The sequence below is a fragment of the Crocodylus porosus genome, unplaced genomic scaffold, assembly GCF_001723895.1.
Source record: "Crocodylus porosus isolate Cpor-Errol unplaced genomic scaffold, CroPor_comp1, whole genome shotgun sequence".
NCBI lineage: Eukaryota > Metazoa > Chordata > Crocodylia > Crocodylidae > Crocodylus > Crocodylus porosus.
The window spans coordinates 99,009,359-99,034,139 of record NW_017728886.1 but is presented as its reverse complement, the minus strand read 5'-3'; the positions used below and the strand labels follow the sequence as shown (position 1 = coordinate 99,034,139).

Sequence of the window (24,781 nt, the reverse complement as noted above, 5' to 3'; positions counted from 1 at the left end):
CCTAGTTGAAGAGGCTATAGAGAACAGAAGGTAGTAGCAGAACTGAGAAGAAAACATGTACCAGCTTTGGTATAGAAGGGGAAAGACAAAAGAGCTCCTGCAAACTTTCATCTAGTGAAGTAAGCCAGTGGAGCACTCTCAGTGGAAAGGAATTCAGCTTTAAAAATAGTTCTGAAAAGTGTGAACTACCTTGTTTGTTTCACTAACTGCTCCAAAAGACGTCAGGCATGTAACTCATTTAGGACCTTTTGTAAATACCACTATATACCTATTTGCATGTTTAATTATCTATATGCCTTCGTAAGTCTGGTCTGTGGATTTTAAAGCATGTCAGAAAACAGAATGTTAAAATGGAAGCTTAGTTCAATCTTATTCTACTGACTTGTTCTATGCTACAACAGGGGACACACCCTACACTAAAGCAGAAGGGCTAATTACATATTTATTTCTGGAAAATACACGCCTCAGGTTATTAAAAGATCCTAATGAACAGAATTAGCCTGGAGAGGGGGTGCATAAGTAATATCTAGATAACCTTTGTCTATATACATACAAATATCAATATAACTACATATAATTTACATTCTCTGTGTGTGTTTGTGTTCCTAGCCAACCATGGCAGCTCATACCTCGCATCTTCTTTTAGAATCTCACTGTACTTTGGTCCAGAAGAACGGACATTAAAAGGGTCAGAACTATCATCAATTTGAAGAGCCTCAGCAAGTCGTCTGAAAGACAGAAAGTACTTCATATGTATTTAAAGACAACTCTTCAGTGACAGAATGACTCACTACAAAGAAGAATTAGAACTACAGAATCAAAGCTGGTGAAGGTAAAATTGATGAATCTGAAAGTATTTTTAGTAAAAACATGTTTGAAAGGTTAATTATGTTTGATCACTCAAAATAGAACGTTTCTAGAACCGACGTAGACAGTTTATTAGTTTTTTTTTCAAATGCGATCTTTTTCACAAAGCCAAGCTACTAGAAGTTAATTCTTCTATTAAAAAGTGGGCAGTCACCACACACCTGTTCCTTTCAAGGGCCAAACATTCTTCATCACATTGCAACCTAAATTATTTAAAAAAAACAAAACAAAACACACAAAATTAGTATTTAAGGTTTAAAAGTTTGTAAATGCTCTCAGTTAAGATTACCTGTACAATCTCAAAACAGCCCCATGTATTAAGAGACTTAAAATCCTCCGTCTCATCTCACACTGAAAGCCTATGAGACAGGAGAAAAGACCTCAGCATTTATGAACACTAGTCTAGTGCCTTAACCCCTTGCCAATCCTTGGTTAACCCCTTAACCAATCCTGTTTCCAGTCCTCTGCCTCATTCACTTTTTGTTCTGTATACCAAATGAAGAAATACTATAGAACAACTAGCATAGGCGTATGTAATTTGATACCTGCAGTATCCATGCACAAGGTGTCTGAATTAAGATTGCAGACAACCTTAAGAAATCATAAATTAGAAAATGCTAGAACTAACTTCAAAGGACTTTTAACATGGTTTTCTGTAAATAAGCAGAATGTCATACTTTTGTCATATGCTTTTCAACAATGTACCTGAAGTCTAAGTTATCAAGTATTACTGTATTCATTGCAGTGTGATCTCCACTAAGGCACATGAATTATGTTCATGCAGTGACACAGTGAATCCAATCTGTAAATTAAATCCTACTGATTACAAAGATTTAGATTGGAGGCTTCAGTCTGATACAAGCTAAAAGCATTTGTTCAGAAGAAGTAAGGATGCAATAATCTCTGAAAGACTAATAAGCAGTCCCAAACTATTTAATAGGTATACTGTAAAACAGGGCCAGGTTATTTGACTTCAATCCCTCCAATCTTTCCCATTTTTCACAATTCTGGCGAGTCATGGGTTACAGATCTAGACCTCTGTTTAGGATTTATAAATGAGAACATATGACTTCCATTATTCTACTATCATCTAATTAAGAATGAGGACCTGAGGATCATTCTGCCAAATTTTTCAGGCAGAGCTAAGATCTAATCGAGTTTTGAATCTCTCAATGCTGGCATGAATGAAGGAGAGCTCATCTGAAAGATGAAAATACCCTAGTCACAATACAGGGGAAATTTCATTGCAATAAAATGTAATAGCTTGTGATCCAGTGGTCAGAATAAATGACTGAATGGTCCCTTACAGCTTTAAATGATAAACCTAAAAAACAGCAGAATAAGTTGTCATAAAACTGAGTTGAATACGCTATGCCGATTATTTGAGACTCTAGGAATAAAATAAAATAAAAGTAAGACTAACAGATCACCCTTCTATAACGCATAGGGATCTGGGTAGGTCAAGAGTCTCACTTCTGTCAATACTGCCAGATGTAATGGCTTCACCATCGAAAAAGACCTTGAATTTTAAATCAGTTTATGCCTGGGTGATGGCCACTATGGGTTTAGCCCAAGTGGTTACTGATTTCACTACCTTAATGCAGAATCTGGGTTGGGATTATGAATGAGGACATACGCTTTTTTCTCCTTTTTATACATGAGATGGAACATTAACTCATATGTTTTGAGGCTGAGATATGACTGTTGATGCCCTTAAACTGAGGGTGAACAATTATTTGGGCTGGTGGGCCACTTAATGAGTTCTGATGACCTGACAAGGGCCACACCTCTCTCTCTCTCTCTCCCATTCCCGACCAATAAAGAAGCCTGAACCCAGCCACAGCTGTAGTACTCTCTGCTGCCACCCCAACTCCATCCCAGGAGCCCCGACCCAGAAACTGCTGGCCACATTTGGGCAGCTGTGGACATGGCCAGCAGTTGCTGAGTCCAGACTTGGGAGGGGGTTGTGCAGGAACCGCCCTCCCCACTCCCCCACCTGTGCACCCCCTCCCCAAGTGAGCTGCTCGCAGCTTTGTCCCATGCTGCACCCTGGCTGAGCAGCGCCTACTGGAGCCCCTTCGCTTTGGTGCATGGGGCAGTCACCCCGCTTGCCCCCCACACTTAAATCAAATAAAAGCTACAGCACTGCAGCCTAGCACTGCCCACTATGTGTGTGTACTCCAGATGCCCTCACAAAGAAGCCTTGCGTTAAATTAGCACCCCCACTCGTGACTCAAACTGTTCAAATCGATATGCAGATCAATCCGGGGGCACCGGGTTGCCTGGTCTGTCTGAACCCAGAGAGGGTGTGGCTACACTAATCACATGCAACAGCTGAGAGAGGTGGCAACAGAACCCCTCCACTGCACACAAGTTTGGTGATATTTGCCAGACGTTTAAGGCTCATGAAACAACAGGAATCAGCTGTGGGAGTGAAGAGGCAGTCAAAATGTATTAATTTTGATATAAGATATAGTGACAATAGGCACTATATCTAATACAGATGGAAGGTTCCATGAACACTGGGGGAGGGGGAAGGACGGGGCATGGCAACCACTTGCAGGCAGCAGCAGTGGTGGCGATGGCAGGGAGGGGAGGGGGGAAGTGGCAGGCACTGACAATCAGTTGGCAACCACCTGCAGACACCTCTGGCAGCATCGGCCAGCTGCGATTGGGGACCACCCACAGATGCCACTGGCAGTATCGGTGGCGAGGGGAGGGGTGGCAAGTGGCAACCGGACTGCAGGCACCACTGGCAGTTTCAGCAGCACTTTCTGCAGGGGATACATGTGCACCCCCTACGTGTCGCCAATGGAAGGTTCAATGTGTTTGCCCACTAGGGCTAAGTACAGACAGTCAAAAAGGCTGAGGCTGAACTAATTCAGTCTTTGCAAGTTAGTCTCAACTGGAGAAATTAAACTGAGAAGTAAGTGAACAGACATTCACTTTGGATTCTGGAAATGCAGCCACATGCCTGCAATGACTCATACCTGAAGCAGTGGGGGCAGTACTATAGCACGGCTCCCAGCCTGCCAGCCACTGCCAAAGGGAAGGGACTGAAGTTCCAAGGCTTTTCCCACCCTCCCTGCTCCAGTGGAGGGAGTGTGGCCAGGCCCCAGCTCTGGGCTAGCATGCCAGAGGGTGGGAGTTTAAATCCCGTCCCTGGCCCACAGGGGACCACAGCCTGGTTCTGCTTAGCCAGGGGAGGGGGCAGTGCCCGCCAGGCTTCTGCTCCCCTCCCCATCTCTTGCTCAAGGCTGGCAGGCTGAGGAGGGGGTGGGTGGAGAAAAAGGTTGTGGCACTGAATTCATAAAACCTTGGACAAAAATAGTCCTCTCTCTGAAGCGAGCATATATTAAACACAGCAATTCGTAACCTCAAACACATGACAAAGAACAAGTAAAAATCTTCACCTAAGCTAAGATACAGCCCAGTAAAATATAGTCAGAGCATGCACAACTTAGTCTAACTTAAAATGTAAAACAAGACAAGTGAAAGCCTTGCGTAAGTCTTATGTAATCCTGAGGGCAGAGTGTCTCCTTACAGCCAGGTATTCAGAAAATCCTTCTTGGGGAATCAGCAACTGGTCTTAGGTGTTCAAGTAGAGATCCCAGGGCTCACAGGTGGCAAGGGGACCAGTACCTCTAGCTCCAGTTCCCCAGTCTCCTCCTTCTTCCCCATGGCCTGGGGGAGCCAAGGGGAATTACACCCCCTCCTCTTATCAACTGCCTGCCTGCCTCAGTCTCTGCCACACTGAGCTAGGAATGGGGAGGATTAAAGGCCCTCCAAGACCCCAGACCCCAGCTAGTTTGCCGGGGGGGGAAGAGGGGGGCAGTAGTCCCTCTCAGGTTGTTGCCCTAACACACCCCAGCAGGGAGAAGACTGGCAAGGACTACCCACCGACCCCTGCAAGCACACCCAGCCCCGGTCCCTAGCCAGGCTTCCCACCCCCACCCCCTTGTCAACCAGCCCTCATTGCTCTAGCTAGGAAGCAGAGGGGTAGGGCCAGCCCCGCTCTCTGGAGCAGACAGCACAGTACAGCCCAGCCTGGGGCTGCAAAGCATCCTAGGCTGCTGGGGGACTGTGATTTAACTTGAACCAGGAAGGGGTCTGGGACAGAAGTTTCATAAACCAGTTTGACCTAAAATCAGTTAAGTCTGATACTACATTCAACCAGGTTAATTTTAAACCAGTTTTAGCCATTCTGAAACTGGTTTATGTACACTGAGCTTCTGTTCTGTTACAAGTTACAGGTCTGTTACAGTTTCTGATCAGATAAACCATTGTGTGTGCAACTTCTGTCCCTAGCCTATAGGCAATGCGTTTTGTGGGCATACTCAGCAAGGGCTGCATTCAGTCATCTTCAGTTAGATCCCATGACTGAGCACATGCTGCTTGTAGCAGCAATTTAATGATAGCCAATGTACCTAATGGGAGGAAGGGGGGAAGAATTTGCTGGTACACATATGTAAGACTAGGGGCTTATTCTCCCATGCCGACTAGGAGGAGGGGGTGGGCGCTTTGCCTTATATTTGAGTAAATAGGGTAGATGTGTGACATTTTCAGAAGGTCTCTACCACTCCATATGCAGTTTTACACACAACCTTATTCCATATGTGACACTAAGAGTGTTTTTATATGTACCCTGGGAGGCGTGGGGGAGCACTTTAATTAGAGATCCATGTTAATTAAAAGTGCCTGAAAGTCACGTGTATCAGCGTCCCCTGCCTTGAAAAACAGGGGCAGGGACCTTCGAACTAAAGTTCATTGAACAAGCTTTAGTTCAAAGCACCCTGCCATTATTGCTCAGCGCAAGGACACCGATGCATGTAATGTGGGAGGCTGCTGGAGCGCGGTAATTTCTGTGTTCCGGCAGACTCTTAAATGAAGTCTGCTCTGACTTGCTGGATTTACAATGCATCAGAGCTGGCTCCCTGTACATCTACAGAAGCACTAAAATTCTAACCATAACAAACCAACATTCGACAAGATGAGAAAACTATTCTATATGATAACAAAAATATGCGCAGACAGTTGAGGATTCTTATGCAAAATGAACAATAATTCTCAAAAAAGCTGTATTGTTATAGTATATGGATAGGCCATTTAAAGTTCCCAGATTTTTCAGGATTCTTACCTTTACCTACCTATCTATATAGGTCTATGCCTCTATAAGCATGTACATGTGCATGTGCAGGCATATGCACACACATACATATGCACAAAGAGTTCAAATCTGTTTCCCCATGCTTCGTCCTACATGAGTACCTGGCTTGCTTCATTTCTTTTTTGGTAACCAATCTACTGATTTCCACTGAGTCTCCAAGTTGCAGGTCTGTTAATTTAGTGGCTATGGATATAGCAGCTATTCTGGAAGAAAAAAAAAGATTTTATTTGATTCATATAAACGACAATCACTTGGAAAATAGTACAGAACTAAAAATTAATTCTTGAGAGAAAACTAGATAGAAAAGCAAAAAAATGCAAGGAACTTGTCATCATACTATAGGACACTAAGTAAAAGTTATGAAACACTGGGGAAAGGAAAAAACAGCAGAATTGGAAGCACTGTGGTAGCTTTAATGCCAAGCAAGCACCATCCCTTCCTATGAAAGCGGAGGAATTAAAGACTGCAAGAAAATCATCATCACCAATTTAAGACACATCTTGGTAAAAACATGAATTGTGTCAATTTGCACAGCTTCATAATTCACTCTAAAGCAATCTAACTTTAAACCTTGTCAGTGTCCTGAATAAAGGGAAAGGAAAATGGAAGCACTCGCCACCTGATCAATTAATTAATGGTGTGATCAAACACAAACAAGCCAGAAAGTTATTCTACAAAAAAAACATGTCATAACTTTGTGACTCATTCTTACCATGCCATTAATCAAACATGTAGTCAGGTGCTCCCTTGTGACTAGGAGCCCCATCAGCTTCCAGCCACAAGCACATGGGTCACTGCTGGAGCTGGGACTCCTGCAGCTGATGGGGCTTGCAGCAACAGCACCACCCCATGCAATCCTGCAGCTGTGAGCCCTGTCAGCTAAGGGCCCACTAGCTGCAGCAGCAATTGGGCACTCCCAGAGCTCTGAGCCCCATCAGCTGCAGACTCCTAGCTACAGGAGCTTGCTACTTGCTGGTGCAGGTGGAACCTGGCATAACAATCCTGGGCTCCCCCCGCACCAGCAATAGGGCATGACAATCTGATTCTGGATCCCAGAATCACCCCTCATGCCATGCACAAGTGGCAGGGCAGGAGGTGTGATTGTGTGGATTCTGCATCAAATCCTATCACACCTTTACCTGACCATCTAGAGGGGTCTAGGAGACAACTGTGAAGCATTACATAAAAGCAAGATCCTACCATACAATCATTAAAGTATTTCACAGTATTTTTCTGTGCTACAAGGAAATCAGCAGTTTTTTGGTCAAATGAAAATCCCTGCCTACTTAATACTCAGCCTACACCTTCATTTGGGGATAAAAAAATTATTTACTTTCGTGTGTGTGTGTGTGTTACAACTGTTGCATTTTAGCCCTCACGTACTTATTTATATTGTGCATAGGTGCACTCTGTTAAATACAGTCTAGTTTTCTGGAACTCCTTTGGGATGAAACACACAATGAAATAGTAACAATTTTTCAGTCAAGATTTAGACAATTTCCAGTATAATTACATAGTGGTTCACCCCCTCACTCATACCTAAAATCCTGTGAAGAAAACCTACTTCCTTTGTTACATTTCTTATGCTTACTCTGAACCACAATGTGCATTTTGGGGGGAAAAAAAGACAAGCCATTTTTTAAGTAAATCTGAAAGAGAAAAATTCTGTCTTACTTGTGAATTTTCTTTCTTGGCCCCTTTGTCAGACTGACATGGAAGGTCCTAGAAAGAAAGTTCTCAGGTAAAAAGATATCCCCATGTCCACCCCTTTGGTGTCAAATTGTTTTATCTGTGCAATCCAGAAAGCTATTATTACAGGGAAGGAGCAGGAACCACCTTAACTGTAAAAACCATCAAGGTACTGAGGGACTTCCTAACACCCATATACCAAGTTCTTCATCAGAGTAAAGACTGTGAACTACAAGCTTTTGACAAAGGGTGGGTGGAAGATCCCAGAATGGCGTTACCAATATCCACATTAAATTGTTCCTCCTTCCACAAAGTAAGCAGTATTGAGAGTAGCTGAACTGGAAATGCAGGAGGTCACTGTTATGTGAACACCTGACTGAACAACTGAACCTTTAGTGAGCAATTTGTAGCTCTGATCATTTTTAAAAAGTTTTGTTGTATGAAATTAAGCTGCACTGCAGAACAGTGGTTCATGTGCCTGCATGTGTCCAACCACTACATGCTCATGATGACACAAAATGTGGGTGATCTCAGCAATGTTAAAGCAGAATAACTTTCTAAACAGCAACATATGAACGATGTCTTGATCTGTTGCAAAATGTTGAAGTCACCCATCAAGGTTTTGCATGACAGAGCAAACTACAATGGGGAAATGCAAGGGAATACTTTGGGCCATGTTATATATGACATTTTCTCACATACCACACACCTCTAAATAATACACACACCTTGTTTTTTTGGAAGGCAGAAAGTAGAAAAAAAGATTTTTCCAGTGTCATGGCCAACTGTATGACACAGAGTTAAGTCCTCCTGGAAACCGAATGTCCAGGAAGGGTGGCATTCCAGGAGATAGTCTGAGTGAGGCAGTAGGAACTGCTTGGTGTAGCAGGACAGCAAAAAGGCTAGGCCCCAGACCCCTGCAAGGGTAGTAGCAGGACTATAACTTCTTTACTGTAAATTGTTCTTGATATGTGGTGCCTATCTTCAAAAAAGGGAGGAAAGTAGATTCGGCAAACTACAGACCCATCAGCTTGACCTCTATCCTGGAGAAGGTCTTGGAAAAGATTATCAAAGAGGCCATCCTATACAGACTGGCCAACAGCAATATCCTGAGGGATACCCGGCACGGGTTTGTTGCAGGTAGGTCTTGCTTGACCAATCTCATTTCCTTTTACAACCAGGTGACCTGGTGGACAAGGGGAAAGAGATTGCTGTCATATATCATGATTTTAAAAGAGCCTTTGATCTGGTATCCCATGATCGCCTCTTGGCAGAATTGGCTAACTGCAGCCTCAACCTCACCACGATCCACTGGCTGGGGAATTGGCTCCGCAGCAGGACCCAGAGGGTGGTGGTTGACGGAAGTCAATTGTCGTGGTGCACTGTGACCAGTGGAGCCATTGAGGTTATGTCCTAGGGCCTTTACTTTTTAACATCTTCATCAATGATGTAGACATTGGTGTCAGAAGCAGACTGGCCAAGTTCACTGATGACACCAAACTCTGGAATAAAGCATCCACATGCGAGGACAGGAGGGTAATCCAGGAAGATCTTGACAGGCTCATGAAGTGGGCGGATGAGAACCTGATGGTGTTTAACACCAAAAAATGTAAGGTTCTCCACCTTGGGAGGAAAAATCTGCAGCATGCTTATACGCTTGGCAGTGCTACGCTGGCTAGCACTATGGATAAAAGGGACTTGGGGGGTCATGATTGACCACAAGATGAACATGAGCCTTCAGTGTGATGCTGCAGCTAGTAAAAGCGAGCAAAACACCGGCCTGCATCCATAGATGCTTCTCAAGCAAATCCGGGACATCATTCTTCCATTGTACTCGGCTTTGGTGAGGCCGCAGCTGGAGTACTGCGTCCAGTTTTGGGCTCCACAAGTCAAAAAGGATGTGGAGAAGCTTGAGAGAGTCCAGAGGAGAGCCATGTGCATGATCAGAGGTCAGGATAACAGACCTTATGAAGAGAGGCTGAGAGCTATGGGACTCTTCAGCCTGGAAAAGTGTAGGCTCAGGGGCGATCTGGCGGCCACCTATAAGTTTATCAGGGCTGTTCACCAGGATCTGGGGGAACATCTGTTCACCAGAGCGCCTCAAGAGAAATGACAAGATCAAACGGTCACAAACTCCTCTGCCACAGTTTCAGGCTGGACATACAGGAGAATTTCTTTACTGTCCGAGCCCCCAAGGTTTGGAACTGACTGCCGCTGGATGTGGCACCCACTTCGAATGCCTTCAAGACACTTTTGGATGTTTATCTTGCTGGGATCCTAGGATCTCTGCTGACTTGCTGCCCCTGGGCCGGGGGGCTGGACTCGATGATCCTCCGGGGTCCCTTCCAGCCCGAATACTATGAAATCTATATGTTTCTATGAATAACTAAGTATTGTTTCCACACCGCAAGCTTCATCAAGATACTACAGACTGCATGCAGCAGTTAATTTACTGTAAATCAGCTCAAAGTGCTCAGGTTATGAGAGGGTTTACACTGAGCTCTGCCCCTTCTGATTTCAGGACCACAGAAACGTGGCAGCCATCTTGGCAGTTGAGTCACAGCATCTGTCTGCTTCTGTGCCCCCACCGCCCTCCACAGCCCCCACTTCTGATTTCAGCAAATAAATAAATAAAAATCATCTTCCTGCTTAATATAGGCACCCCAATTTTGGAGGGCTGATTTTAGAAAGGCATGGCCGTGGTATGCAAGTAAATATAGTATATAAAGATGGCCAGGAATGCATGGAAGTGAAACAAGAAATGATCTGGGCAGTGATGGTGAAGCCTTCACTAAATGTGGCTTTTGCTAGTGTTATGTCAGGAATTAAATGTTTAAGAATGTGAAAAAGTATGCATCTGTCACCTAGAACTGGAACACTAATGAATCTGATATTAACTTGTTGATCATATATATTATGGTGGGGGAAGAAATTAACTTGATAAACACAGTTTAAGGCCTTGAATAACTAGCACTGGAACACATTATTTTCAATATTAGGTGCCTTAAATTGGTTTATCCCTCTCATCATTAAAGTTTTCAGCTGGCCAAGAGACTTCAGCTCTCATCCTGCAAAGCTCAACATATATGCTTGAGTTTATGCTCTAGCAGTATGCTCAATGGCTTCAAAGAGTATTTTCAGTGAATGAAGGATATACAGACAATCTTTGACTTACAATGTTTTGAGTTACGTTTCTAAATCGATACCCTGTTTCAACTTTATGACGTCAGTTTCGACTTTACAATGCTTGATCTGATACAATGCCATGCCAGCGAACAAGTTTGCTGCGTCGCTCATCTCCCTGGAGAACATCTGTCCAAACTTCCTTGGACACTTTCGTTAAGAAAGCAGCCAAGACTCCTGAGAAGGCTCCAGCCAAGAACCCTTCAAAAAGTCCAACCAAGAGCCTTTCAAAAAATCCAGCAAAGTCATCTCAAAGAAGTCCTTCCAAATCAATACAATTACTATTTACAATACATCTACATTAATGTATTTATATTACTCGTCTATAATTGATCGAGTACAAAATTCTGGGGTATTTTTAGTGAAAATAGGGTACTGGGCCTTGGTTCAGGAACCAATCTCCATTTATAACATTGTTTCTTATAAGAAAATTGGTTCCGAGTTACAGTGGTTCAACTTAAGATGCAGTTTTCAAGAACCAATTGTGTCAGAAGTCTGAAGAGTGCCTGTACTTAGTCTTCGCAAGAATCTGGGCCTCAATGCGATTTCTAGTCTCAGGGCCATTTCTTAACCTTTGGCAATGACACTACTCAGCAGCCCCCAAATGTTCTGAGAACTGTCTCCAAGTAGGGCCTTCTTTCATATTTATTCCTAAGGTACAAATCAAAAGATGGGACACGGGGCTGCACAGTATTTCCCAAGTAGTGCTCAGATTTCATAATCTGATATCAACTTCTCAAATGTCAGTGCTGAACAAGAAATGGAAGATGGGTCTCATCTATGAACTCTTTCTTTGATCCTTCCTATCCCTTCAATCTGTGGAAGTGCTCTTTACACCTGACTGGGAGAGAGGCAAAGCTTTGGTTGCATGTAAAAGCTTGAACTGCCCATCTAGAACTATTCAGATTAATTTTTGCACTCCTTAGTCAAGTCTTGAAAGGAAGAAAAAAAGAGCACTACCTATGAAGAATTCTAAAGTAATCAATCTCAGTATGCAAGACTGCAGGTCACAAGGCACTTCCCTGTCTAATTTCAAGTAGCAGTTTATCAATAAGGATGCATTGTAGTTTATGAGAAATTGGTTGGCAATGGTCTGCCAGTTCAAAATGTCCCAACTCCTCCTTTACCCAATGTAACCCAAATTTAGGGAAACAAAAGAAATAAGAGAAATTAGCTAATTTAGAATTATGTTCATTACTGTAAAATCTTTTAAGTTCTTCATCCAAAAAGCCCTATGTGGATAAAACTGAAAAGTCCCAGCCTTGAATACAACCAAAGCTCCAATCCATTCACAGCACAAAAGTGAACATCCTACAAGACAGACCTACAGACAAAATAGTATAGAACTGGGAGCTGGGGAGGTCAGGGGAATTAGCAAAGTTAACTTGGAAAATGCATATGACAAAGGAAGATGAGTCAAATACATGATGTTCATCTAAGAAACTCCAACTCTGATTAACTGCAGAGGAGTGAAGTTATTAAAAAAAAGGGCAAGGAATTGAATAACTGGGATATACCTTTGATATGTACTAGATGCCTCTGAGCAAATCATACTCTCTTTTCTTCTTCCACACTCACATTGAAGATCAACCTGTTGGGACACAAAAGTGGTAAACCAAGTTTTTGGGGTTTTTTTTCTGGTAATAAAGCAGATGCTAACATTCCTGAACAATCCACTTAAGACACAAACCTTGAAATTATTTTTTCTCATTATAAGGCTTAAATGATTTCTATATGTAGTTAGTATGAGACAGGAAAGACTTACTGGTAAGTTTTGGGTAACTACATTTCTTCATGCGTATTTTAACAAGGGTGGCAAATGTATCTGGCACTGTGGGTCAGATGAGGGGTATAGAGCAGGTCAGTGGACCAAACTGGGCTCACAGACCAGATCCACATGCCGGCTCCAGCCCACAAGGCCAGTTCAGTCCAGGCACTACAGGCAGCCTGTGGGGCCAGTCTGGGGTGTGTGCTGCACACAGCACTTAAGGCCAGTCCATGATGCATGCTGCATGTGGTGTTTTCGACAGACTGGTCCTGTGTGCTGGATCCAGTGCACGCTGCTTGTCTGTGGGTCCAATCAGACTGGCCCTGTATTTAGCACGCAGGGCTGGTCCACATGCAGCATATGCATCAAACTGGTCCTGCATGTGCTGTGTCAATCTAAGACCCACAGGCAGCATTGTGGGTCAGATGATAGGGTTCTACAAGCTGGATTTGGTTCATGGGATGCATCTCTGACACTCCTATACTACAGTAGAACATGCTGAGCTTGAGTTTCCCCTGCCTGTGAATAGAGCCCAGACATTGTGGGTGGGTGAAAGAAATAGGAAGCCTCAATTGACTGCATGTTGTTTGGCCCCAACAGACTGCTCTACCCTTATATATCATTAGCCCTAAAATACCTAAGAAATTATATACCAAGTATACCCTACCTTTCTCCTTCAACACATCCCAGCCCCTCTGTAGGAAGTTGTAGTGCAACTTGCACAGAAGAAAGGAGCATATAGACCAGGTCTAAGAATCTGGACTCCATAAGAATCTGGTTTTACTCAGCCACAGGCCTAGTGGCTTTTTATGACATTATCAATTTCAGAAGCATATACTTATAAACACAAGCTTCTACACTGGTCTTGTTATAACTTTTCACTATTGATTAAAACCAGTTAGTAAACATTTTGCCTTGTGAACTGTGGTAAGTTTTCTACAGCCATCACCTTTGTGTTGCAAGAAGTTGTAGGACAAGGTAAAGATGGATGACACGGAGCCATACAGGGATGATTACAATACACTCTTGGAATAGTACATGGCTGTTTGCATTCTTCATCTATGAGGCATTCCCCTTTGTGACAGATCCTTTTACATTTGTGCATTCCACATTTTAACACCTGATTGCAGCGAAGACCACAGGAAATGTCTGTGAGATGACAGGGAATATTATGCCGGAGCTAGGAAAGAAAGAGGGCCATGTTACAAGTGAAAATAAATTATTTTGTTGCAAATTAATATTTGCATTTAATAAAGTAAATGCTGTCTTTTCAGTTATAATACTTTCACTGTTCACATTTTAATTTGGAATGGATTTTTAGAAGAAAATTGTCTATACATTAAGTTCTTCATAATTTATTTAAACCAAAACATGGGTATTTATCAAATGTCATACTTTCAAACTGCATCCATGTCAAAAGCACGTGGTAAAAAAGATTCATCTGATCATTTTAGTTAGGACTTGTACACCAGAAACACATTATTTTACAGAAAACAGGGAAAACCTGACAGTCTGAGAGAAACCAATATCATATGTTTTCTTTAATTTACAGAAACTGCAGTTTGGAGATAATTTTTACTTTACAACTTTTGCTTACTCAGGATTAAAATACTGAGCACTTAGGGCTGTGTGAAATAGCACTGTTTCGATTCGACTTCCGTTTCGCCATTTCAAAGGGGCAGTGTTTCTTTTCGCTGTTTTGAAGCACTATTCCATTTTGTTTCGTCAAAACTATTTTGCTGTTTCAACACTGTTTCGCCAATTCAACCATAGGCTATAATGAAGAATCATGAAAACGCTTGTAACTTTGTCATTTCTTTCCTGATTCAAATGAAAACAGCAGGGATGGTAGCCCCTGCTGGGGCCACAAAGCCTGTCAAGTGTCAAGGAGGTAAGGTGCAGGGATTTCTGGAAAAATGCACTTCAAGGTGCCGACAAGCAAAACTCGTGACACGTGACTTTTTATGCTGTTTTTCCGTCCCTGCCTTCGAAGGGACCTCAGGGAAGGATCATAGTCACTGGCCAGCTACAGGTGTCAACATCAGAGCAGTCCTTCCCACCTCTTCCCCTGCCCTCTCCTTAGTTTCTGTTTAGCTGCAAGCAAGCCCGGCTTCGAAACCTGAAATGTTTTGAAACTTTTGAAATGTTTCGAGTGCCCATGTTTCATTCTGAAATGGTTTCAAAGCCTTTCGTTTCATTTCGATTTCACTGTTTTGAGCTCAAAACATGTCGAAACAGCTTCAAAAACGAACACCTGTCAAAATTTTACACAGCTCTACTGAGCAGCCAATACTTACTTCATGTTTGCCCATGCACCATTTCTGAGTGAGGTACGTACAGGGTGGGCACTTCTCCTCACTATGGCAGGAATGGTACACTGAAATTAAAGGAACATAAAAATCAGGAAAAAAATTTAGAATACCGTAGTTCTCTTGGGTGTTTTAACTATATAACATATTCCATTTTAAAATAATTATCTTCTAATGTTCTCAAACCACTCATTTTGGGGAAAACGGGCAAGGGGTTTTTTTGCACAACTTCCTGCTTACGAGTACTATGATATATTTAAATTATTGAAAATCAGACTGAAAAGCTTGCTGCAAGAAAATTCCTTCCTCCATCTCCTCAGCTGGACAGTAGGAAATAAGACTGGGTTGTGTATAAATTACAGAAGGGGTGTCAAAATCAACTGGGGCTCTGGACTGGATCCCAACTATGTGGAGGTGGTTGTGGTCACTGCAGCAGCAGACATCACACCAGCAGTGGGGCAAGCATGCATGGTCCAGGCAGCTGCTTAGTGTGATGGAGGTGCACAAGAGGCAATTGGCCAGGTGACTGCATGGCAACTGAGGCCTGTTTCATACAGCCCTTGCTCACACACTTGCTGCCAATGACCATGTCCTCAGATTCCACAATATGTTATGCCCTTGATTTCCAGCAACTTGGCACTATCATGGTGGGCTGGATGGAATGGCTATATGGGTATCTCCTGGATACTGTTAGATGACAGCATAAGGAAGTATATGCTAGAAACGTGATCAATTTGTTCTGCACTACTTTTTGCATCAAGTAATATTAATTATAATCTGAGGCAAATTTTAAAAAAAGAAAACAATGCCTGGATTATATTGCTGATTGTAGATACAGAACAGAGGTATTCTTTTAGGGTGACAGGGGTAAGCACTGTTGTGCTTATTTCTTTAAAAAATGGCATCTAATGACAAATTCAAACAGGTTTTTTGTTAGTGTCCAAAAACCTTCAAAAGATCTCAGATAATGTGTAAAACTGCAATGTTTTAGACTGTCAGAAAAGCACAACAGTATGTATTATGGAAAGTTTGTTTGTTGTTTTAATATAAACTCAGACCTTTTGGTAGTATTTTACAACTACTGCAGAATCTGTAAAATAGCTCCTGACATTTAAAAAAAGAAACATATAGGCAAGTATACCTAAATGTGTTGCACTGGTGTGCCAGTTTTAAGAAGTTATACAGGACTACCTATGACTTACCTGGATGATCACACTCATGTGGTCTGGTACATGGATTTTTACACTCTGGTGGCTGTGTACCACAAGGAACAGGGGGATAAATCACAGATTCACCACAGTAACAAGTCAGTTCATCAAAACCTGGGGGGCGGAGAAAGAGAGACAGACAAAACCATAACAACTCAAAACTACAGTTTATTCAGGTGTGAATGGGCTGATCAAAAGAGCAGCAAGTCTTGCAACAACCTCGTATCAGACACTGTTTAGCAATATGACACACTAGAAATCAGAGAATCCCTACCTAATGGGGGAAAATGATCCTTTGCTTAACAACATCCCCCTTAAGAAAGCAGAAGAAAGGAGCAAAGAAAGAATAAAATTAATACCAAAAGAAAAAGGAAACATAGATAACAATAAGTTTAAAACAGGCAACGGATAACTTAAGAGAAATAAATTTTATTTTATCAAATATTTACATTAGTAAGAAGATTTTTTTTTTTAACTACCAAGAACAAAAGGAGTCCTGACCACAATTATAGCTCCACTTGTAGATGAAAATTAAGCTGCAAATAATGATACAAACAATAGAGCTGATCAATAATTATTTGTGCCCAGTACTCATTATCAAGATGGATGACATTCATCATATAAGATTAAATGCTTTCTAGTTCAAGATGATATTGTAGAACCTGTATTAATGTTAAATCAGATGAAATGCTTTCTCGTTCAAGAGGATATTGTATAACCTGTATTAATGTTAAATATTTAAAGTAAGAAAATCTTTTAAAATCCTTAACCGTCATTCACAACAATGTATCTGCTATATCCAGTGTAACCTGAATCAAACTTTTGATCAGATGCTGCCCTTCTGTGAGCAGGGCAGTGAATGCTTCTAGAGATTTAAGTTGGGAGTTTTTCAGTGAAGAACAGTCAGTATTCATATATTACATGGAAAAGCGCAGGCTCAGGGGTCACCTGAGGGCTGCCTATAAAAGATATAAGGGGTGTACATCAGGATCTAGGGGAACACCTGTTCACCAAAGCACCCCGAGGGATGACAAGGTCAAATAGTCACAAACTCCTCCGTGACTGTTTCAGGCTGGACATAAGAAAAACTTCTATACTGTCCAAGCCCCCAAGGCCTGAAATAGACTGCCTCCAGAAGTGGTGGAAACACCTACTCTGGACTACTTTAAGAAGCATTTGGACACCTACCTTGCTGGGATCCTTTGACCCTAGCTGACTTCCCACCCCTGGGGCAGGAAGCTGGACTCAACAACCTTCCAAGGTCTCTTCCAGACTTAATGTCTATGAAATCTCATAATTATATTAGTCCAAAACTAAAAGGCTCAGGATTTATTACATAGTTCATTGGGCAGGCCCCAGCAGAGTCAATAGCATTTCAAGCCATGGTGACCCCGCAGCTCAGCACTGCTCAGTATGTATATATATTCCAGATACCACCCCCCCCGCCCATAAAGGATCCTTCTGCTAGCTAGCCCCCCATTCATGACCGGAATCCGGTGTTCTTGTCCTCCAAAAATGTATATGCAGATGAGGTGCAGGGCAACCTGGTCTAGCTGTACCTCATGGAGGGTGGGTCCATACAAATCATATGCAAGAGCCTGAAAGAGGGGGCAAGAGAGAGATGCTGGATGAACTCTCTGGGGCTCTGTTTGTTGATGTGTGCCAGACATTTAAGGCTGGAGAAGAAACAGGAGTCACTGGAAACAGGAAAGAAAGACACAGCTCAGCTGTGGGAATGAAAAGGAAGCCTAAAATGTATGCCATGTAGTGGCTCACCATACCTTAAAAATGAGTTGGTGCTAAAGGAAATTGAGAGCAATGGAGCTTGCTATACAGCTTATTCAGAATTTTTTTTCCCCCACAATGTCTGTGAAGTTTCAATGAACAGAACACTTCACAAACTGGGATGAAGGATATTTTAAAGCCATCTAAATATAGAAAACAAGACAAAATAAATAAAGCAAAGGTCATAAATAAGAATCAAGTAAAAAAGTAGAACAGATCAAGAAGAATAGTTTAAAGAGAGGTACATTATACAGTACCGAAAAGGAGAGGAAGGACTGTGCCAGAATTTTAGAGTTCTTTGGACTTTTTAGACTATATATAGTTATGTATTTGAACCCTAATCTATTCTATAAGACTGCTGCTACCATGACTACAGCAACAGAGCTATAGCAGCAGACCTCCCTGATATAGGCACTGCTTTGCTGCAAAATGTTTCCTGCTAGTGTTTCACCAGCTCCCAGTGTCCCGCCCCTCGTCCCCCAATGGCAGATGCAGTCTTTTAGCAAAGGAATAACAACAGCTACAGCAGTATTTCCTAAACTTTTGATACCAGGGCACACTTTTCTTCTAGATCAAAACTGGTGACGCTTAGGGACCTACTTAATTTGCAACTTCACAGAAACTGTGAAATCTGCAACTCTGTGAAATCAACTTAAAAAAAAACAAAACTTAATACAAATAAAATGCTGACTCTCTAGTGGGAGCCCTCTCAGCCTAGAAGCAGCAAGGGACAGGGCAGCCAGCAGTCAAGATGGCAGCCACCCTCTTGTCCATCCTCCCCGCCAATCAGCAGCACGGGGCACATCCACCGGGAAAGGCAGATAAATTTTAATTTTTTTAATTTTTTACAGTCCCCGTGGGACAGATAAAATGGCCTGGCAGGCCGTATTTGGCCCACAGGCTACATTTTGTCCACCCCTGGTTTAACCGGAGGGTAAAGTAATTACTTTAACTGAAGAGTAAAGTAATAACAGAATTAACAATTAACCTTAATGTAAAGAAATGGTATGATTTGAAAGATATAAACTAGATGACCTATGAAGGCCCCTTTTTGACTTAACCTCTGTAGTTTTAATTATTAATTTATGATAATTTAAAGGCTAATTTAAGTAATCTAGTTCATTTAAACATAGGGACAGATAAAGATGCTGACACATTCAAGAGATCAGCCTGAATTTGTGTGAGTTTAAATAACAGTCACCAAAAATTATTCCCAATGGCAGTTTGTGGAACCCAGTCCAGTTTCAAGTGGACAGATGTTTGAGACAAAAGAAGTTTCCATAAGACCTCAAAATCTGCATGCTAGGCATGAAACTGGCTGCCCCTTCAGACCTTACTCAAGCCAACGGGCCATTATGAGAAAATTAGTGCTCTCTCATGTTGTGACTAAAGAGACTTCTGTCTACACAGCTTTCAATCTAATATCTTTCATAAACATAGCATTTTAAAAAGAAAATAATCTACTACTAGGACCTTAAGTCTTAAAGGCCCCTAGTTTGTAAAGTTTACTTAATTTTTTTTTCCAGTCTATCTGATCAGCACTTTGAACTAAGCAAATTTAAATGCAATTTAAAGGAAGATATTATAGTGCAGCTATTAAACCCAACATTTAACAGGTCCATCTAGTTTAATCAAATAATTTTCTTACCTATTGTACAACATTAAATAGTCTCCATTAATCAGTATGGAACTTCAGAAGAAAAATAATGCACTCAAAATGACCACCGATGTAAATTAATATATCTTACTGGTTTTAAGTTGATTTTACAGTACGTATATTGTACTCACTTGTCTGCCAGCATGTTTGACAGTTGCCACGGTGACAAGGTTCTTCACATCTATGAAGGCCACAATTAAGTTTGCGTCCACAAACCAAGGAACACTTATGTTCTTTGTCCTAGAAAAGAAGATTTGATTGCAAAATGGCTCCATAACAATTATTTGTTTCTGCAAACTGCCAAGAATATGAGGTCAAATAACAAATGACTTTCTTGTTATAAGCATACTAATGCACTGAGGAACAAAGATGTTAATGAGCATTATGATTTCTTGCACACTATACACAAAACATCTTAAGTCCAACTGGAAATTTCTCAACTTATACCTATCTACTACCCACTGTCATACCAGTATGAGGTTTGTATTTTTTTTTTAAAAAAAATCTCATCTCCAACAAAACAAACCAGTTATTCATTGCAAGCTCCATCTTGAGCATAATTACATTAATATAAGGGTGCCTTTTATCTGTGTAACTTCCTCCTTTTCCCATGCAGGGTAAGTTGCTTTAGTGTAAGGCGTCTTTGAACTAGTATAGCTGCCTCTGGACTGGAAAAGGGTTTTTCTTTTTTTTAACTATACTAGTTAGTATAGACAGAAGGCGGGGCAGCATTAACTTGTTCAGAAAGGCCACAGCCTACTACATCACCAGTCTCTATTGAGACCACATTAACATAATCCTGTCTGTGAATGATTTCTTGTTCTGCAATTTTGCATTTGAATTAGTTTTTAAATTTTGGTGTGAAAAACAGCTATTAGGAGGTCAGCAATGGAGTGTCAAGGAAGGTTAAAGTGTTCTGCCACATGCTTGTGTGTTTTTCTGGAACCGATATCAAGTCACAGTGTCCATTCATTCTTCTATGTAGGGACTGCCCCATCTGTTGAATGTAGACAGCAAAAGTGCAGCGTAAGCAGGCGATGACATACAATGTTGGTAGAGGAGCAAATGAATGAACCCTAAGTGGCACATCTGACAAACTGGGTCCATTGCAAAGCCTCATGCCTTAGTGAGCATAGGAGTTGGGTAGTTTGTTGTTAGAGGGACATTATTGAAGGCTGGGGGGGTTCCGGTAAGCCAGAACAGGCTTGTCTCTTGAAGGCTGCCTTGAGATGGTCATCATTGTCCAGGAGGTCATTAATGGTGTATTCATGGTGTTCAAACCAAGGTTTGTACATGACAAGAGGGATTCTGCTGTCTTTCTTAGAGGTTGGAATTGTAGTAAGTCAGAGCAGGGTCTGAGCATGGCTTGATCCAGGTGGCTATGGTTTTGGGTTCCATTTTAAGTGCAGGAATCCCTGCTCCAGATCCCTAAGATTCATGTTGGTGGGATCAGAACAGATATGACTGTAACTTGGGGTGTCTATATATGTGCTCCATTGTGGATTGGGAGGCGGGGTGGGGGGCCCTTTGATTAGAGCAGCTCTGAGAGCCACACTAATAAAAGCACTCACAGCATCACACGTATTCAGAGTCCCACACTTCAGAATGGCAGCTGGGGCACTTTAAACTAAAGCTCATTCAACAAGCTTTAGTTAAAGTACCCCCACTACCATTTTGAAATGCAGAGATGCTGAATACATGTGACTGAGAGGCTGCTGGAGTGTGCTAATCAGCAGACACATGCTAATCAGCACACATTGGAGGAGAGGTCTGTCATGTGTATACATGAATTTAGCTGTAGAGGTGCACTTTAGATGAAAACTGGTGATGTGGAGGTAGATGTAAGAGTCAGTTGGTTTCTGATATAATGTGGCTGTGGTGGTGACCTGACCATTGCATAGTTTCAGTGGTGTCCAAGAAACAAATATGCTGGGGTAATTCAAGAGTCAGTTTGATGGAGGGGTGGAAAGTGTTAATCACAGTGGAATTAATTTAGAGCCACAGTGGAATTGTCAAGTGTCCTTCCCACGTGTCTATATGACACTATTATCAATATATTTTACCTGTATGCTAGATTAATTCAATTAACTTCAGACTACCATAGCTACCGCAGCTTTCCATTAGTTTGAGACCAACACGTAAAATGTTGTGCTTGCAACATTAAGAATGAAAATACTTTGGGCAAAGCATAAAGTACAAACATTTACTTTACAATACAGTTACAGACAGGTGACTGAGCAGCCTTTTTATTTATTTTCAAAATAATGAAAATCATAAGAATAAATACTCTACACTGAATGATTTCTCAATACTTCATATACAAACTTACCACACAGCAAATCTCGTTACACTTGTGTCGTCCACATGATCGCTTCTTGTTACATCGCTTGTCGCACATGAACGTAATGGCAGCTGTACCCAAGCAATAAAAAAAAAAAAAAAATTAAAGGAGAAACATCACTCTTACATCTTTATACTTTAAGCATTCAGCTTTAGAAAATATATTTGACAACTCTGGTATTATAAAGCATTCTTGCTTATCATGCTAGAATTCATATATGGACTTATTGAGCTCTGGTATGAGTTTATACTACATTTGCTAATACATGCTTTTGGTCACCTTAGTCTAGTCACAGTGGTGGGTCAATCTTAATCTGCAGCAAGAGTGACTAGATTAAGATGCCCCAAATAAGGAGTTAGAGTGGAATAGCAAATACACTATAAATCTACATCCTAACTCTCTTTGTGCTAGCTTTCCCATACAAGCAAGCCTAGGGAAGGAAACAGAAACAGTACATATTTTTATACAGATGGCACAAATCAAAAGGCTGTTATAAGAACAGTGTAGGTGGTGCTGAACACAGTTTCTGATAAATTAGCTTGAGGAAAGCCAGATTACCACACTTTGGCTTCTTGTTTAATAATGTAAACCTTAAAATGGCCATTACTACTTTTTAATTAAAGGCTAATATTCCTGGCATGATGAAGTATGGTAAACATCTGATCTAGACTGTTCAAGATGGTAGACTGGACACTGTAGATTGTTTACACTGATTAAGCTCTTTTGAGCAAGATGTTCCTGATACTATTTACAAGAGGAAAGGGAGTTATTCCTGGGGTACTTCTAGAGAAAGCTCTCAGCTCTTACATTTCAATGGATATTCAAGAGCATCAATCTCCTAGGTGACATTTTATTCAGAAATATTTAGATAAATTAAGGAAGAGACTAATGAAACAGCAAAAGTATTTTAAGAAGTGAACATTTATGATAATCTTTATGTTGCTACATAAGCAATACAATATTAGATACCATTGATACTGTGTCTACTCCTAGTCCTGTCCCATAACACTGATTTCAAAGACAGCAAACTGGTAACACTTAGGCCCCTGCTAGATGTGCAGGGAAAGGCGTGATAGGATTGGATGCATAAACCACACAAACCCAAGGTGCAATTATGAAATTGAGCATCAGATCCCATCACACCTTACTGCTGATGCAGAAAGAGCATGGGATTGCTCTCCTGAGCTCCCCTTGCACCAGCAAGTAGCAAGGTGCCACAGCTAGCAGCCCCATCAGCTGACAGGGCTCCCAGCTGCAGCAGTGCACCATGGGCTCCTGGATCTGGGCTTCCAGCTACAGGGGTGCACACCATGTGCTCCCATGTCTAAGAGTCCTGAATGATGCACCCCAGCAGCTGGAAGCCCAGATCAGCTGACAGGGCTCCCAGTTGCAGGGACGCACCTGGCCACATGTTCAATTAACAGCATGGTAGGGACGAGCCACAAAGTTATTCCACAAAAAATGCGTAATACCTTTGTGGCTTAGTCCTTGTTCTATGACGCCATTAACTGCTTTGACATGTGGCTGGGTTATAACTTAAGACATGATTAACTGGTTAATCATGTCTTAAGTGTAACATGTGGCAGGGCCTTACTGGAAATATGAAGGCAGAGTTTTAAAGCCTTGCTCCCAATTCCATAAGCTTCAGCCAGAACAGTGTCCCATCAGGAAGAGACCTTCCATATTTTATTTTTTGTGTACACGTGTGTAAAGCTATGTAGATGTGTGTGTATAAAGCTGAAGCAGCTTTATTATGAATGCGCGCACACACACACGAGTTGTGTGAGAGATACACATCTCTCTCACACAAACACACACAGGAAAAGGATAGTAACAAGAAACAGAAGTAACTACAATGTCATTTTTTGGTGCTATTTCAACACGACATTAAGACCCTGAAGCATTCTGAAAATACACAGTAAAGCAGCTAGGGAAGGAAATGGGAGATAATCCTGCTAATGCCTTAAGACACCTTGTATATGAATGGTCCAACACATTCACTATCCTGACACAGCTATATCTCCAGACAAATAGCACTGACAAGATCATCTCACACTCTAGTCATACATTTGAAAAATACAGCATTAAGACTCACACAGCGAGAACAATTTCAGCTGCAGCCTTTGCCTGTACACCTCAGAGCAGAGATGCCTTTTAAAATTCTCAGAATAGCTAGAACTTGACAATATGCTTATCAAATAAATGTAGTCACTTGTCATAGCTGAGTGGGGGGAATGACAGGTTAGGACAGATGGAAATTACTTATTTTATGAGCAAATTCTGAAAGAATTTGTAGCCTTTTTTCCCCACCACATGACCTGAAGTTCCAGATGGGTCCCCACTGTACACGTGAAGACAACTATGAAAGGTAAAAGATTGTTTTGGGGATGCCCCTCTCCCATCAACCTCCCATCAACAATAACTCTCCCAGGTGGGAGTGGGATTTGGGAGGCATGGTGCTTCCCCTTCCCACAGCACAAGGCAAGAGATTATTTAGGGCAGCCCCAAGTTTAGGGGTGCACGATGTTCTGTAAGAACTTTTGAGGGTTAACAATCATCCGTTGCCTGAAGAAAGTCTGGGAATGACTTACAAGCATTTTACACACTGAACAAGAGCATTTGCAACAGAAAATTTTGAGCCACAATACCAGTAAGATTATTGTATTTGATGGCTCCACCTTTCCTCATCAGTACTGTGAGAGACCAAATCTCCTTTTAAAAAAAAAAAAAAAAAAAAACTGGAACATTTTCTCTAATGAAACTAAAAAGATATTAATAAATCTGATCCTTAGTCTGTTGTATACAAC

The 24,781-nt window shown here is 41.6% G+C and overlaps 1 protein-coding gene across 3 annotated transcripts in view; it reads right to left on the bottom strand.

The window, feature by feature from the left end:
- Nucleotides 1-24,781, bottom strand: part of NFX1 (nuclear transcription factor, X-box binding 1) — an 89,140-nt gene that overhangs the window by 12,825 nt on the left and 51,534 nt on the right. For 2 of the 3 annotated variants that reach the window (XM_019539644.1, XM_019539654.1), the window contains exons 12-20: nucleotides 21,963-22,045; nucleotides 19,765-19,873; nucleotides 16,186-16,305; nucleotides 14,972-15,051; nucleotides 13,624-13,854; nucleotides 12,424-12,497; nucleotides 6,136-6,237; nucleotides 1,029-1,070; nucleotides 630-728 (exon numbers count right to left, since the gene is read on the bottom strand). In XM_019539644.1, coding sequence (XP_019395189.1) covers nucleotides 630-728; nucleotides 1,029-1,070; nucleotides 6,136-6,237; nucleotides 12,424-12,497; nucleotides 13,624-13,854; nucleotides 14,972-15,051; nucleotides 16,186-16,305; nucleotides 19,765-19,873; nucleotides 21,963-22,045 — 940 coding nt within the window. Of the gene's footprint in view, nucleotides 1-629; nucleotides 729-1,028; nucleotides 1,071-6,135; nucleotides 6,238-7,689; nucleotides 7,757-12,423; nucleotides 12,498-13,623; nucleotides 13,855-14,971; nucleotides 15,052-16,185; nucleotides 16,306-19,764; nucleotides 19,874-21,962; nucleotides 22,046-24,781 lie in introns of those variants that run through there. The other variant, XM_019539663.1, reaches the window with a different exon arrangement.